Here is a 15,299-nt window from a genome sequence, read left to right as displayed (position 1 = left end):
CCCGGCACCACCACTGCCCATAGCCCCCAGGCAAAGAGCTCTTCTCGTGGCCAAGCTCTATTCATGTGTGAACTGAGTGGGGAATGGACCCCCCACGATTTGGGTTTGGGGGCTGAGGGGCACCGGTCGTTCACCTGCTGGTCACCCCACAGCCCTGCTGCCCCAAACAAACGCCCTCTCCTTTCCAGCTGCATCACAAAACAATAAGCAGCCACTCAGTGGCTTTAGAAGAAACTCCCTGTTTCTCCTGGCCCATGGTGGAAGCCAGCAGCTGCCAAAGTTTAACCCTACAGTGCACTCCAGTAATTTCTCCACCTGCCCTTGGGATTTGTTTTGCTTGGCACAAAATCTGAGGGTGAGGAACTCCAGGGAGCACAACAGCATGCAAGATACCCAATGTAGAATAGAAAAAAAATAAAAAGCCATTTAGATCATTATGCATCATTATTTTATTTCAATTTTGTTTCATTTCAAAAATAATTAAGGGACACCATAAACAGCAGTAGGCACAAGTGGGGTTTGCAGTTTGAGTCTCTAAAGACCAGACCTCTCATGCCAGGTGCCATACAGGCACAGTCAAACAATTCTTGGCTTCAGGATGAATTTCTCATGAAGATTCAGGGCCCCAGTCTCACTCACTTGAAATCAGTATTAAAACTACAAGCAGATTGAAAGAAATCCAGATAAGGTAAAATGAGTGGGCTTCTTGACATTCCCTCCCTCCCCCAGAACAACATTAGAAAAGATGCATCAAGAAAGAAGGCATTTCCTTTCCCTTTTACTTGGGAAAGCAAGGCAGGAGAAGACTAAAACACTAGTCCAAAGCTCTTAATGCAGTCCGTGGTTGCAGAAGGAAACTGTATTTCTCCATTGTCCTAGCTCAGTACTTGAACAGTTCACTGCCCACCTCTGTCCTCACCTGATCCAGCACAACCAGAAGCATCCTGGAAATATGGCTGGAATACTGTAGGAGAGGAGGAACCGAGCACTGGAGCCCCTATGAGCTTATGAGCTGTTTGAGTCAGTTCTGGTTGCTGTAGTTCATTATTTCCTTAGTCTACCAAATCAGAACCACTTCCAGTTCAGACAAGCAGTCAAGATCATGCTAAAGAATTTAAAGCATTGAAAAAAAAACACAAGATTGATTTTCCAGGAACACAGCAAGTGTCTGATCAGTTCAAGTCCTGCTTCAGACTGCAGTCAGGATTAGATGTTGTACTGAATTGCCCCCTCTGAATATCACAAACTACAGGACCTTGGCACAGCAACCCCCAAAGGGAGGATGGTCTTCTGTCTTGTGACGTTAATCATCATTGTAAGGGTTTATTGAAGAAGATGCCCAAGGTCTACCTGCCGGTCTAGTTCTCGGGTGGTGCTCCAGTCTTCAGCGGTCATTTTCCGAAATTTCTGCAGGTAGACAATGATGAAGATAACCAAGATACCCTGGAGGAAAAGGAGGATGAAGAGAGACACCTGAGAGAGGAGAGCCAGGCTGCAGTACCAGTGCTGGCATGTGGAGACAATCTCATCTTCTGTCAGGTAGGCGATGATCCGGCCCTCCAGGTGCGCTGGGGAGCTGCATCTCACATCCCTGTACAGGCTCCGGTTCTGCTGCCACTGGAGCCAGGAGCGCAAGTAGAGGATGTCACAGGTGCACTCCCAAGGGTTGCCCTGTAGGTAGACTACCTGGAGGCTCCTCAGGTTGTCAAAGAGCCCATTGGGAATAGAGGTGAGCCTGTTGGAACCGAGGTGGATGATTTCAGCCGAAGGACGGAAAGCAACGGGCAGGTTTTCTACAGTCAGGTCTTTCGACGAGCAGTCGGTAATGTTGGTGGTGCACTTGCACGGCACAGGGCATATGGGTGTCACGAGTGGGAGGAAGCCAAGGAGGGACAAGAGAATTCCACTCTTCATTTTCACCTGCAAACACTTCCCTGGTGAGACTGGATGAGGGGAGGCCAGACAAGTAGACACCACACACTCTAGGACTGACACCACAGCCAAGGTCTTTTGTTGTTTTGTTCTGAGGATAAGTTTCTAAAGTTGGGTGGATTTGGTGTCCTTCACTGGAGACATGAGAACTCTGAAAAGAACAGAGTTAATAGAGAGCAAATTCTTGATCTCTCACTATAGGAGAAGGAATTTTCACAGTCTTCCAACCCTGGATTTGAAGAGGGATATGAATACATGGCTACTGGAAGGTTTAGCTGCAGCCATCAAATACATTTTCACTAGTCCTCAGAAGTGTACATGAGCTGCTTGTGTTTTCAGCATTATTGGAGTGCATTACCAGGGTAGCCAAGAAAATTTCTGTCAAGGAATCAAAAACTAGAATATGAAATTGCTCATGCCTTATCATAACTCTGGATTACATCTGTAAGCAAAGCTTTGTTCATGCAAACTTCAGGAGGAGATTCAGAAATAAATTTACTGTTACCATGAGTACAAAATAGCCTTTCCAGTTTTGAAAAGAAGTAATAAACTGTAAATTGGCTGCAGAGAGGGTGCTGACCACTGAGGATGGAGACCAGTGGAGTTTTTTATGCTAGACCCTGCTCCAGCAGGTGAATAATCACCTGTGCTGGGAGACATGGGTCAACAAGCCTTTTTTATATTACAGTCTTGTGCCAGTGCTGTAACTTCTCCAGGAGAACAACTACACACACCTGCAACAAGGCAGCAATTTCTGTGCTTGACAAATTGTAATTGTCAATCAATTAAAAACTAAAAAAAGAGTAGAAGGTAGCATTGTTGACTTACCAGAGTAGTTCAATCCTTGCTTTCTTGCTGGTTTTACAACACAAGAGAAAGGTCTCAAGGCAGTCCAGTCAGTGCAAGAGCGTGTGCATAGCTGCGCTCCCGGATAATCCCCTTGCAGCTGGCTGGCAAGATAAGGGTCAGGCTCATCCCAGGGACACCTCCCACATGAGGCCTTCCTTCAAGTCTGCTGCATGTCACCGGAAGCTGAGGCTTCATTGAGCAAGTCTTCCAAGAAATGGGAGCTGACAACCGCTCACAAGAACATAGTTGCTGGGAGAGATGCTGCCAGTACTGGTAACTGTGATTCTGGGCCCACAGGCTCAGCCCAATAGAAACGTCACCATGTCTCAGTTGCATAACTCAAAATGCACTTCAGACTGGCAGGTGATATTACTGGTTTGTACCATACTCCCTGAGCACTGCGACCTTTAGGTTCCCATCTCATCAGGAAAACTTGGCAGAATGGTGACACCTAGCACTTTCTGGGTGCTGACCCTCAGGTTTCCCTTGAAGCAGTGACACAAAATCTACTTATTACTGAAAGATCTGCTGATAGAAATGATCTTCCAATCCATCCATCTTTCCAGAGAAACATTCTTCAGACACTTTCATCCTCTCATGATCATTATAGGGGTAAAATATAACTCTTGGCATTTCACTGTCTACATCAAAATAAAACTAGTTGGATTCACAGGATGGCCAACAGACTCGGAAAGACAGTGCTCTGAGGAGCTGCTCTTCAGGCAGCCAAGGGAGCTCACAGCTCTCGACAAGCACAGGTACTGAGAAAGACTGACCACATGCTTTATTCAGAAGCTGCGTTACACAAATACTTGAACAGGTAAGTCCAAGGGTCAAAATTACATTCAGGCAGAATCATGTCTTCTCATGGCCATCACATCTTCACAGACATTTCTCTGCCATCAGCCTGAGCAGGCATACATTACACTCCTTAGCCTAAGGCCACCAGAACTAAGTTGTGAAACTGTTGCCCTATTGAACTCAACTCTGTTACCTTGTACTGTGGACATCCTAGAGAACAGAAATGATGAATGCCTTGAACGTGCTCATGTTAAGAGAACTGAGGGTGCAAAATATGGCAGAATGTGGCCCTAATCAAGGGAAATTTTTTATGCTCTAAAGAAAAAAATTAAACTTTAAACTTCTACAAAATTGGAGCAGATCATTCCAGTTGTTTCACTGTGGTGGCCAGAGTGGGAAAGAGATCTTAGGCAACAAACTAACCCCGTTTTTCCTGCAGGGCCTGCTTTCCACTTAGGAGCAGCTCGACTACTGCAGGGTAAGTTTGTTCAGCAAACTTACCTCATCTCATGCATTTGGCACCTTGTTTATTCACAGGCAGGTGTTCAGGCCAGCTGTGGCATGGAGCTGCTCTGAGCCAGACCTGATGTGGCTCTGCATGCAGCACAGACTTGGCAATGCTCTCCTGACTACTTACAAACTGGATTTCCTGGGACTGGATCTTGGCCAGCTGACCATTGATGATTTAGACACCACTGCTAGGGGAAGCCTGCATATAGAAGAACCTTCAAGATCATCCTGCTAGCTTCTGGAATAAACAGGCCAGAAATCCCATGCAGGAAGCCTGCCTGAAGCCCGCTCTGACTGAATTAGATAAAAGGAGAAACAGGGTCAGTTTTGCTCTCTCCTGCCCATAATGTATCACCAATGCTGCTCAAGGGGGCTGAAAATTAAACAGAAAGAGGCTGGATTGTTGAATGTATTTATTTCACTGATCAATTCAGGTAGTAAACATTAATAATAATAACAATAATCATTTAATAAAATGGTATGTTTTAAAAGGTTTTGTTTTCTTTGTTCACAATGACAAAATGTTCAAACAGAAATTTACAAAAAAATATAATTATAATAACCCAACAGATGGACAGGAACAAAGAGCCTAGGAATGGAGCAGGGGGTGAGGAAGGTGCATGGCAGGAGCAAGCCAGCATTAAAGCACAGTGGAGTTTGTGAGGAAGAGCAGGAAATGCCATTGCAGAGCACAAGGAGTGGAATCCCCTCCTTTGAGGGGAGGCATGCAAGGAGGCAGCAAGGACTGCACAGGCAGGACCAGCACAGCAGCACACACAAGGAGTTCATGCCATGGATCCTGTCAGGCACAGGGGCCAAGATGTACCGACAGCCCCAGCTGCAGCTGGGATAGCTGTGGAGTGAGACACCATCCCTGCAGCCACTCACTCAGCAGGGCAAAGCTCGGCAGAGGCATGGGAATGTGCCGGGGGGTGCAGGGGATCGCATGTGAGGCTGTGGAGGGTTGCATGAGGGGAGGTGTTAAATTACTTTCCTATCCACACTTCTCACTGCCAGAGCCACATGGCCAAGCTCCATGTGTTCAGGAGTCTCTTCTCCACTTACTGTAAGAACTGATCTCACAGTACAACACACTCCTTAAATATACAGATGTCACTTTCCAGGCCAGAATCTGAACCCCTGGTGTCCCCCAAAATCAGTCTCTAATCCCTTTCCAAGCAGTCCCCAAACTCTGGAACTCTGAGCAGGGAATCTCCTGCACATGATTTCAGTGGTACCACCACCCCTCTGTAGAAGCCATCTCTGGTGCCTCACTCCTGTGTGTTTTCTCCTAACTGCAACTTGAACCATCTTTGCCAGCTGGTAGCCAAAGGCTTCAGCTCTCCGTAGAGAACAGGCTTGTGACTCTTGACTTGATGTAGGAGCCACGTGCACTGAGCTGATGGAGACTTCCCCACATGGAGGGATGGGCAGATCCACCCTCAGCAACTCTGCCTGCCTGTGACCAGCGTACCCTGTGCTCTCACCAGCACACAGCACCTCTGTGCACAGCCCAGCATGAAAGCTGTCAGGTGCTGTCTGTCCATGCTAAAGGGAAAGGGTCTTCTTTATCTTCTAGGAATGAATGAAGAAGGAAAATCTCCAAGTGGACAGGGCTCATTTGCAACAAAACATCCTCCTCACCAAGACTAGTGTAAGAAAAGAGGGGACAGATACTTCAAGATGCTTCCTGTTATACTAGCACAGAAAGAGCTGAGAATTCAGCTGTCCATCTTTTTGGAAAACCTGGAGGAAGCTCCTGTTTCAGTCTACTCCACTGCTCAAGTAAGCACATCATGCAAAGAAAGGCCATACTTTCTCTTAGGTGCCTTGGTCCTTCATGTTATTGAAGTCAAGCTGAAGCCTTCTGCTCTCCCAGCACCTGGCACTGCCACTTATGAGCCCAAAATAGGGGAGCATGGAAAAAAACCCCAAACATTGTTGAACACTGGTCTTGCCCAGCTTGCACAGTTCTGTCAAAGGGCTTCCATCCTTACTTTGTCCTTCCACATGGTGCCAGGGTCTCTCCCCCGCCCCTACAGCCCATGCTGTGGCTAAGCAGAGGCTCTGTACAGTGAATAACTGGAACCAGCCAACCTACTCACCACCTGGACAAACCCTGACCAGGACTCTAAAGCCCCATGGAGGAATCAGACAAATGCAGTGCCTAGTAACAGAATCTAGGGCCTGGCTATTCCTGGCCAACACTGTGCTTCCTACCCAGGGAGATCTACTGGGGAGAGCCAGAGATGGAGGAGCAGATACAAAAGGGGAAAGGGGTCAGAGGAATCAGCCAAGGAGCAGAAGGGCCCAGCCCATGGTTGCACTCCCTGGAGTCAGAAGGAAGAGCCAAGTGTCTCTCCCTCCAACAGCCCTGACTCCTGTGAGCATGGCAGTGCTGCTGGCGAGCCCTGCCCTGTCAGGCATATCACACTGCAGGGCTCTGCTCTGGCTGGACTCAAGTTAAAAATACTGCAGGAAGCAAGAACAGGACAGGAGCTGCTGCCCAAAGAGTGCTTTTATCTCTGCCCAGCAGACCCACCAGCCTTCCCAGCACTAGGACAGGAAGAGCCAAGGAATAAGGAGGGGGAGAAGGGCTGAGTGCCCAGGGGAAGGGCAGGGGAGCAAGAGCCAAGCCTGCTGGGCTGTCCTCAGCCCCATGCAGTGACAGTCCTGCACCTGCCAGGCTGACCCAACACCTGCCCACACAGGCTGCCTGCAGATCTCGGGTACAGGCCCACAAAAACTGCCCCTTTCCCCAGGAGAAGCTCGGAGCCAGCAATGTGCTCGTGGGACTGCAAAGCCCGGGGGCAGGGGACAGGTCTGCATTTGGGGTTAGATTTCAGCCCTAGTGTTTTCTACCCCCTCCAAAGCAGTCTTGGCCAAGCACTCTAAATGCCACAGTGCTTTTCAGAGCAGACACTGAAGACACACTGCAGCTGACAACCAGAGCTGAACCATGAAACACCCTTGGGGCTCCTCTACCAATGCCTCCAGCCCGCTGTGGAAGGAAACCATGGCAGGGAAGGTGCTCACTCCCATCACCTCCTTGCAGGCAATAGTCAACAACTCAGCCTCTCTGCCAGAAAGATGTAACTGAGAGCAGTTTTCTTCTAACCAACCTCGAGGCACTCAGTCTCTTGCTGCTCAGTGCAAACATCCTGAAGTTTTCTTGATAGGAAGAACAAAACCAACCAACTAAACAAAAAACCCATAAAAACCTGGACAGGATACCAGGCAGTCATCAGGACTCCTGAGCACGTCAGTGCACAGAGAAATCGCCAGCCCCATTTCTCTGGGCCAGCACTGTCCCCAGGCTGAGAAGCCCGAGCAGCGCAGGTCAAACTCACAGGAGGGTATGGCTGCCTTTACAATGCTCATGCTGGCCCCAGACAAGGGAAACAGGGATGGGGGCACAGCACCTCAGCTGGGAGTAAACACCTACGTGCATTGACACAGATACTGTTTAAGTTCGTACACCAGAGGAACCAGGACTTTAAATACCAGAGCATTCCCGAACAAGAGTACATAGGAAAGGGGGACCTTTTTCTTTTCTTTTTTTTAGGATGCCTTAGAGACTTCCCAGGCTAGTTTCTTTAAAAAAAAAAAAAAGAAATTAAAGAATAATTATTACAAAAGAAATACACATCAGTAAACTGTTAAGTGAACAGCCTTCTCCACAATCCAGCTGGTCGAAAAGCCAGCACTGCTGCTAATAAATTAGAGGGTGCGGGTGCAGCTCTTGCCCACAAGTCTCAATACAACAGGAAACGTTTTCTAAATGTTCACAGCTCTTGCCAGGTCTCAGATGGTCACTGGGGGATTCCCTCTGCCCTCCGGGTACCTGCCTCTCACTGATCCTGCATCTGCTGCTGCATCTTCTGCAGCATCTCTTGCATCCGCCGTAACTGCAGGAGACACAGAAGAGAGAGTCAGAAAGGGACCAGGGGATACACACTGGGGCAGCCCCTTGGAGCTGACAAGGGAATCTCTCAGAGAGTATTAACTCCTGCCTGAGCACAGAAGCACCTGTGTCTGGGGTGGAATGGAGCTATGTTTCCCTGACAGAGGAAGCCACAGGTTTCACACCCTGTCCTCCATCCCAGGAGCCCACAATAGTGGGACACAGGAGCGGGAAGCCTCAGGACTGCCTCTATGGGGCAACCCTGGAGAAACTCCTTGGATTCCAGCTCTAACACCCAGGAGGCACAGACAGAAATGGTACTCACCTCCTCATCCTTCATCTTTATCAGCTTTTCTGTCTCAGTGTCCGGTGTTGGGAGAGGCAGGATAGGAATGGGGCTTTCTATCCTGTTGTCCTGAGTCAGCTTACTAGAGAAATGGAGAGAGGGGGGAAGAGCAGTCAGTCATGGTTCAGGATGGCTGGCTTTGGTGTCACCACACAATGACTGTCACTCCCCATGGCAGACCCACCAGCAGTGCTGCATTAAACACCCAACCAGGTGGAGGGGCCATGGGACAATCCAGTTCAGAGCTGTGACATGCCCTTGGATGGAGAATGAGACCTCCTGTTCAGGAGGTGGGAGGCATGAGACAGGCACAGCATAGCAGCATTGCTCTGAGGGCTGGGGTGCCCATGACTGCAGGTAGGGGACACAGGAAGGAGGCGATTTTCTTCCAAAATACAAGAGCTCTCAGTACATAAGGAAGGAATGTTAGTAGCCAAAGAAGTCAGGGCTGAAACTGGAACTACAAAATGCTCCTTGCAGGTATTCACCACTTGGAGTCACCATTGGCTCATTACTGAGACAATTCCAGCCTTGGAGTTTAGGATCTCCTACCAAAACGACTCTCTAGAAATGGCCCTGTGCTGGTTTTATGAAACTTGTTCACTGGCAAGGAACTAATCATGGCGTGAGAAACAGTACCAAGCTGAAGCTTTCTCTAAGCTTAGCAACCACTTTTTCACTGTGCTCTTCTTTTAATAGACACACAGCCCCACTTAAAAAGCAGCTGTGACACTGCTCACCCAGCTCTAGCATTTAACATAGTTATTTTGGGACTCCATATACTTGCTGCTGAAAAAAACAGGCTTGTCTGCTATGCAAAAGTACTCGGACACACTGTGTGTCAGGAGAATGTGCCAACCTGCACGTCAGCACACATGCAGGACTGCTCCTTGCTGAAGCACAGCCATTCTGCTCTGCAATGTGGCAGCACAGAGCTACCCAGCCAGGGCTGGCAGGAAGTGAAGGGAATGGTTCACAACAGAGGAGCCAAATCCTACCAAACCCAAATTTTTTCACCAGTATCTCAGTCATGGAAGGGAGAAGGAAAAATAGAGGTCTCAAATGAGAAGCCTGTGAGTGTTCTCTCCTCTGTTTTCTGATCATTCTAACTAAAACCACAGCGCATCAAATGCAAAGGGAAGACAATGCAGAGAAGTCTTTGGAGATGTGTTGTCTTACTAATTGCCTGGGCCCTGTTGTCTGAGAAACAGCAGCATCCCAAGGGCCATGCTGTTATTTAGACATAACTGCAGACCACAGAATGCATTCCTCTTTGGCAATGCACACAGCTATCACCCACCAGAGAGATGGTTCATCCCGTTTTATTAGGCTGGATGTATTTAATCCACTGCTACAAACAGCTCTTCAAAAGAATCTCCAGGCCTAATTCTCTATGTCTGCATGGGGAATCCTCAGACTGGAATGTGGATTCTCAAAAGCATTCCCGCCTTGGGTTCAGGCTGTGGGAAACATGCTTGGATTTGCTATTTTAGTTCCCAGTGCCATTCCTGAGGCTGCAGCCCAACAAGTCCCCAGCAGATCCACAGCCTCCTGACCAATGAGCTGTTGTGAGAGCAATCCCAGCTCCACAGAGAGTGAGAGACCCCTTCCACCAGAGGTGGGGACCCACCTGGTCATTTGCTGGATGCACTGAGCTCGATAGTTCTCATAGTGGACATCACAAGTGACATCCTTCAGGTCGTGCATGTGTGTCCGGATCAGCATGTTCCGCAGCTTCACAAAGTCGCAGTGTGCCTGGTTTTCCACTGGAAGCAGCAACAGGAGAGTGCTTGGGTATCACACCTCACCACGCCTCTCCAGGGAGCCCCTTCTCAGCTCCTGGACACCCAGACTGGACTAAAACCCCACCTCAGGGCTCCTTCCTCATCCACCCCTGCCACTGCCCTGGCACAGGCCTTGATGGTGCTCTGCACTTCTCAACACTGAGGCCAGGCTGCCAAAGGCACTGTGCTCCCAGGACTTTATCTGTGTAAAAGGATTCATTAAGCACATGCAGCAGAGCCCTGAGAGAGGATCCCATGTATATCGGATGTCACTGTTATAACCACAGTGAGCACAGCTGGTGCTGGAGGTAAATTGCTTGTCTCATCAGAATTTAGGACTTATCAAAAGGCCCCTGTAGACAAAATCAGCTCCTGAGGGGCAAAGCCAAAAGCAGGCAATGGAGAGCTGAGCTGCTGTTGCCATGGGGAGCCTGGCTCCAGACAGCGCTGTGGGAAGCACTGTGCTGCCGTGATGATCTCCATTTGCCTCTCTGCAGGGCTGGGGAAAACCAGCTGTATCAGGCACAGGGATTCACAAAGTTGATCCTACTGCCAAATGCCAGCATCCCGACAGGCACAGCCCCCTCTGAAGCCATCAAGGGTGCAGAGCCAACAGCTGGGCAGCCCAAGCAGCCAGCACCAGCCCATGAGTACAAACACAAGCTTTTGGGATCTAAAGCTGCAAGGTCTTAAAGCAGCAAACCAGCAAGGGCAAATCAGCAACAGCAGCAAAAGCCATTCCAGGGTTATTCTGCCTAAGGGCTTTAAGACATTTCTCCCTTTAGAAAGGAAGAAAGTTGGAGACAAACATTGTGCATCAGCACAGCCTCCAGCCCAGTAATTCCAGCACTTACAGGAGCAGCAGCAGAAGAGGGAGTGCACGAGGGTTTATGATTGTTTGGCTGAGGGCAACAGCTTCTCCCCAGAAAATAAATGGGCAATGCCCAGCCCTCCCTGCTTAATAAGAAGCCATGTCCTACTGCACATTAAAGCTCAAGCATTCTTCCATTCACACTGGAACCTCTCTTCCTCAGCCTGCAATGGAAGGGGTATTGATATACTCCCAGTAACAGACCTCCTGAACCAGTCCCGGTGCCTCTGTCTCTAACCTATCTTGTCCCCTGCCATGTGCCAAAGGTGGCACAGACAGTCCCAGCTCTCCCCTGCCATCCTTGTTGGAAATGCCTGTCTGTCCTTGCCCCATGCCTGCCTGCCCCTCCTCACAGTGCTCCCAGGTTCCATGCTTACCTTCCACAATGCCCCAGGGGTAGAGCCGTCCACGGACCCGCTGGCCTTTTGCCTCCACCACAGTGTTACTGCCGATGACAGCAAAGGGAGCACTCTCCTGGAATGAGAGGCACTGCTGAGCCCAGCTCAACCCAGCCTGCCCATGGATCCCTTCTCCGGGAGCCAAGCTCAGGCATAGCAGAACAGCAGGAGGAAGGTGCTGGTAGGAAAGGCACAGGGACATCCACACGTGCCACAGAGCAGGGCTCCACAACCCAGTTGCAGAGAAAAGCCTAAGGCACTGGGATCTACAGGCAGCATAGGTCCCAGCCTGACCTCAGCTGTCCTGAGGGAAGCTGTGTCTCTATAAGATGCCTGCATCCCTTTATTAAGGGGAAGATCTACAAGGAAGCCAGAGCAAAGAGGCTGGAACACCAAGCAATTGGGACAATGTAGGCCAAGAGCAGGAATGTACAGGCTGTGCTCCACGCTGCTCAGAAGGGAGTCAAAGCCCAATGCCCCCCTCTGACCGGAGAAACAAGGCTGTACTGCATGCATACACAGGCTTGGGAGGCAGTCAGGACTGGGCTGCCAGTCTGTTATGTCCCCCAATGCAACTAATGTGTCACAGTGGTGCCTAATCACTCACAAATCTCTCCTCCTTGCTGATGGCATCACTCAGAAACAGGTGCTCAGAACTGCTGTCCGACCCAGCTTTCATCTTAAACACACAAGCTGGGGCAGATGGAGGAAAGACTGACACTGCCTGGAGGGAGAGCAGAAGGGCCATGTGTTCATGCCACACTTGACTTCATGGCACCAGCAAGGACATCAGCACCTTCTCCAGGCCATCTACCACATGAGCCAAGGCTGTTCCCTGGGTAGCAGTAGCACAGGCCTTCAGCACAAGCAGGGCAGCTCTGGGTCGTTCTGGACTGACCCACATACCCATGAGCCTGACATCACAGATCCTGCTGAGCAGATTCCTTACCTTCAGCTCTCTGTCTTGCTGCTTGAACTCCTCGTCTTCATCAGAGTCACACTCAGGAAACTGGTACACTTTAATGCCAAATTTGTCGATCTCTTCCCGGATCTGTGTCCATGCAAGACAAAACCAAAAGGATGTAAAACTGAACAATACAGAAATACTGGGTTTATTCTGTTTGTGCTACCATGGTTTGCTATAGTCTACAGATGGCAAAAGGATTCAATGTTTCTTCTAGAGTCAGCCTCTCTGCTGACTTCCCTTCTCACAGCAGAGCACGGCTGCAACTGTATGTGCAGAATATATATATATATATATATATACACACAAACACACTGCACAGACACATAAATACATATATATCTATCTCCCCTCCCTCCTCAGCCCATCCCTGCCACTACATCAGGTATAACGCTGTAGAGAAAGAGCATCTCACTCTCTCTTTTAGCTTCCGGATCTCGGAGGGGATCAGGCAGTCGGCTTTGGCAATCAGGGGCACAATGTTGACCTTCTCGTGCAGAGCCTTCATGAACTCAACATCCACAGGCCTCAGCCTGCAGCAGGGATGAGGGACACTGTTAGCAAAGACACACTGGGCAGCTCTCCCTCCAGCCTCTCTCACCCACCCAGCACAAAGGGAAAAGGACAACACTGTCACAAGAGCCTGCAGCAGCACTGGGACAGCCCTCAGCTAGGGCCATACCCTCAGGAAAGCTGTGTCCAATTTTAGCTGCTGAGTGTCTCATTCAGACACAAGCTGGGTATTTGCTCCCTTGCAGGCCAAATACTGCCCAGGCCACAGCCTGGGGTCTCCCTCCAGCTGTCCTGGCAGCCAACACAGCCCCTTCAGCTGCTCCAGGCTAGGCTGACACATGAGCCAGCAAGGGGCAGGGACTGAAGGCAGCTTAAAACTCCCTTTCCTACACATCAGTCTGGCTTAGCTAGATAGGAACATACAAGTCTGAGTGACATTATTTCTCCTGATTTTCAAATCAGGCTGTAAGGCCTGAGGGAGATCTGCTCTGCCTGTTCACAGGCAGTCTGTCCTGCCAGTGATGGGAAGGGGGTGCTGTGATGCTTAGCAGAGGGAGAACATCCAGACAGCTCCTCTCCTGTGCCAACAGCCCTGGCAGTGTACAAGCTGCTACAGGGCAATCCTGGGGCACAAGGGTCTTCCCTCTGGACTGAGTCACGCCCCAGGCCTGGAGTGTGGGCTCTCACCCGTGCCCAAAGGGAGAGATGAAGTAGAGGCAGCAATGCACTCTGTTGTCCTGGATGTTCTTCCGGTTTAGGCCACTCTCATCACGGAAATACTGTTCAAACTGCTGGTCAATGTAGTCAGTGATGGGCTTCCAGCTGGGAAGGACAATTCAACCAAAACAAAATCATCAGTAGTGTCTCCTGTCTCCTAATGACTGTGAAGTCAAGGACAAAAAGGAAGGCAGCAGTGCCTTGCTCACCATTCAGTGTTGTTAACAGCATCTCCAAAGCCTGGTGTGTCCACTATGGTCAGCTTCAGCTTGACACCTTTCTCCTCAATGTCCACTGTGTGCTTGATGATCTCCACTGTCTGGTTGATCCTCTCTTTGAACAGGAGCACATGAATTAAAGCCAGGCAGTAATGCTGGGGGATCTCCACTGCACCCATGACCAGCCAGCTCCCCCTTATCACTGACACAGGGAGTAGCACAGGTTTAAAAAACCCCAGATCATGCTCTAAGGAGCTTCAAGGGGGTGGTGCTGCAGAAGGCCAGCAGACAGACTCCAAGAAGATACACAAATCACTGAAGTGCCAGTAGCCCAGCTGTTCTGAACATTTTGTCTGGTCACTGGGGAAGGGGAATTCCTATCACACTCCAGCATCCAAGAACAAAAGACAAATCTCAATATCCCATTCCAAAGGGCTAGTGCTGCTCTGCAGCCTCATCTTCCCTTCAAAGGGCAGAAGAGACCTACACCCAAACCCTTTTTGTTCAATACTAGTGCCTTTGCAGACACAAAGGAGAGCAGAGACACAAACAAGAGGGCTGGGTTCCAGCCAAGCTCGTAGCTGCTGCTGAAGCAAGGAACCAAAGTACTAGTCCTTAGGACAGTCCCATTCACCCCGCTTTGCCCCCAACTTACCCTCTGCATTGAGGAGCTTTCTGTCTTTGTAGAGGTCTGTCAGGAACAGGCTATTCACCAGCGTGGATTTGCCCAGACCCGACTCTCCTAATTGACAGAGCACAAAGGGGAGGAGGAAAAAGCAAGCAACATGACCCACTAATTGACTTACAAATGAAACTCTGAACAAGGCTTTGAATCCTGAGCCAGAGGAAGCAAGAGAGATGAGCTGTCAGGAGCTGTTTATTGGCACTGCATTTTTCCAGCAGTGGAAAGATTTTTGCTGCAAGATGTCTCAATCCTTGTACAAATGCGATCTCCCGGCTCCCCCATTCTCCCTCTCTTTCCCTTGGTCCTTGTTTGGCCCTGCCTTTACCACCCAGGGTGGTCACTGTTGAAGGTAAAGCTTGCTCGAGAGGGTTACAAGGGGTAAGGAGGGGCCCATTCCTCCTGGGAGAACTGCCACAGGCTGGGGAGCAAAGCAAGGCCTGACACAAGGACCAGAACAGAGTGAGGAGAGGATCCAGGCGCTATGGAAGCACCTGAGGGAAGTGAGGAGAGCTGGTTCCCTCCACATATCCACCATGTGGCCCAGACACCTTCATTCACGGGCAGCCTCACCTGCAACCATCAGGGTGAAGTCGAAACCCTTCTTCACAGATTTCCGGTGGACCTGGTTCGGCAGAGTGGCAAAGCCCACGTACTGCTTCTCATGGTCCTGCAGGGCAGAGGTGGATGGCAGCAGGTCAGGGTGTGCCACCCCTTCTGCTTGAGCCTCACACAGTGACAGGGAGTTGGACTCAAAAAGCCCCTGGAGCAGAGCCAAGCACTGGAGGAGAGGCTGGTCCCTGCCCTAGC

General features: G+C 49.9%; 2 protein-coding genes across 7 annotated transcripts in view; both read right to left on the bottom strand.

Moving 5' to 3' along the window:
• Positions 1–431: 431 nt before the first annotated feature.
• On the bottom strand, positions 432–4,393 carry GP1BB (glycoprotein Ib platelet subunit beta). Its single transcript, XM_048322670.1, has one exon. It carries the CDS (start codon positions 1,912–1,914, stop codon positions 1,324–1,326), a length of 591 nt encoding a protein of 196 aa, XP_048178627.1. The 5' UTR covers positions 1,915–4,393; the 3' UTR covers positions 432–1,323.
• A 95-nt stretch (positions 4,394–4,488) lies between these two features.
• SEPTIN5 (septin 5) overlaps positions 4,489–15,299 on the bottom strand; it is a 42,693-nt gene continuing 31,882 nt past the window's right edge. For 5 of the 6 annotated variants that reach the window (XM_048322662.1, XM_048322661.1, XM_048322664.1 and 2 more), the window contains 10 exons: positions 15,063–15,159; positions 14,463–14,549; positions 13,799–13,922; positions 13,560–13,694; positions 12,775–12,892; positions 12,345–12,446; positions 11,375–11,471; positions 9,973–10,108; positions 8,322–8,424; positions 4,489–8,000 (listed from right to left, as the gene is read on the bottom strand). In XM_048322662.1, the coding sequence (XP_048178619.1) occupies positions 7,944–8,000; positions 8,322–8,424; positions 9,973–10,108; positions 11,375–11,471; positions 12,345–12,446; positions 12,775–12,892; positions 13,560–13,694; positions 13,799–13,922; positions 14,463–14,549; positions 15,063–15,159 (1,056 nt within the window). In that variant the 3' untranslated portion in view covers positions 4,489–7,943. The remainder of the gene's footprint in view (positions 8,001–8,321; positions 8,425–9,972; positions 10,109–11,374; positions 11,472–12,344; positions 12,447–12,774; positions 12,893–13,559; positions 13,695–13,798; positions 13,923–14,462; positions 14,550–15,062; positions 15,160–15,299) is intronic. The other variant, XM_048322663.1, reaches the window with a different exon arrangement.

The sequence above is a fragment of the Corvus hawaiiensis genome, chromosome 18, assembly GCF_020740725.1.
Source record: "Corvus hawaiiensis isolate bCorHaw1 chromosome 18, bCorHaw1.pri.cur, whole genome shotgun sequence".
NCBI lineage: Eukaryota > Metazoa > Chordata > Aves > Passeriformes > Corvidae > Corvus > Corvus hawaiiensis.
Note: the sequence above shows the minus strand (reverse complement) of the source record. Positions and strands in the feature narration are given on the sequence as shown.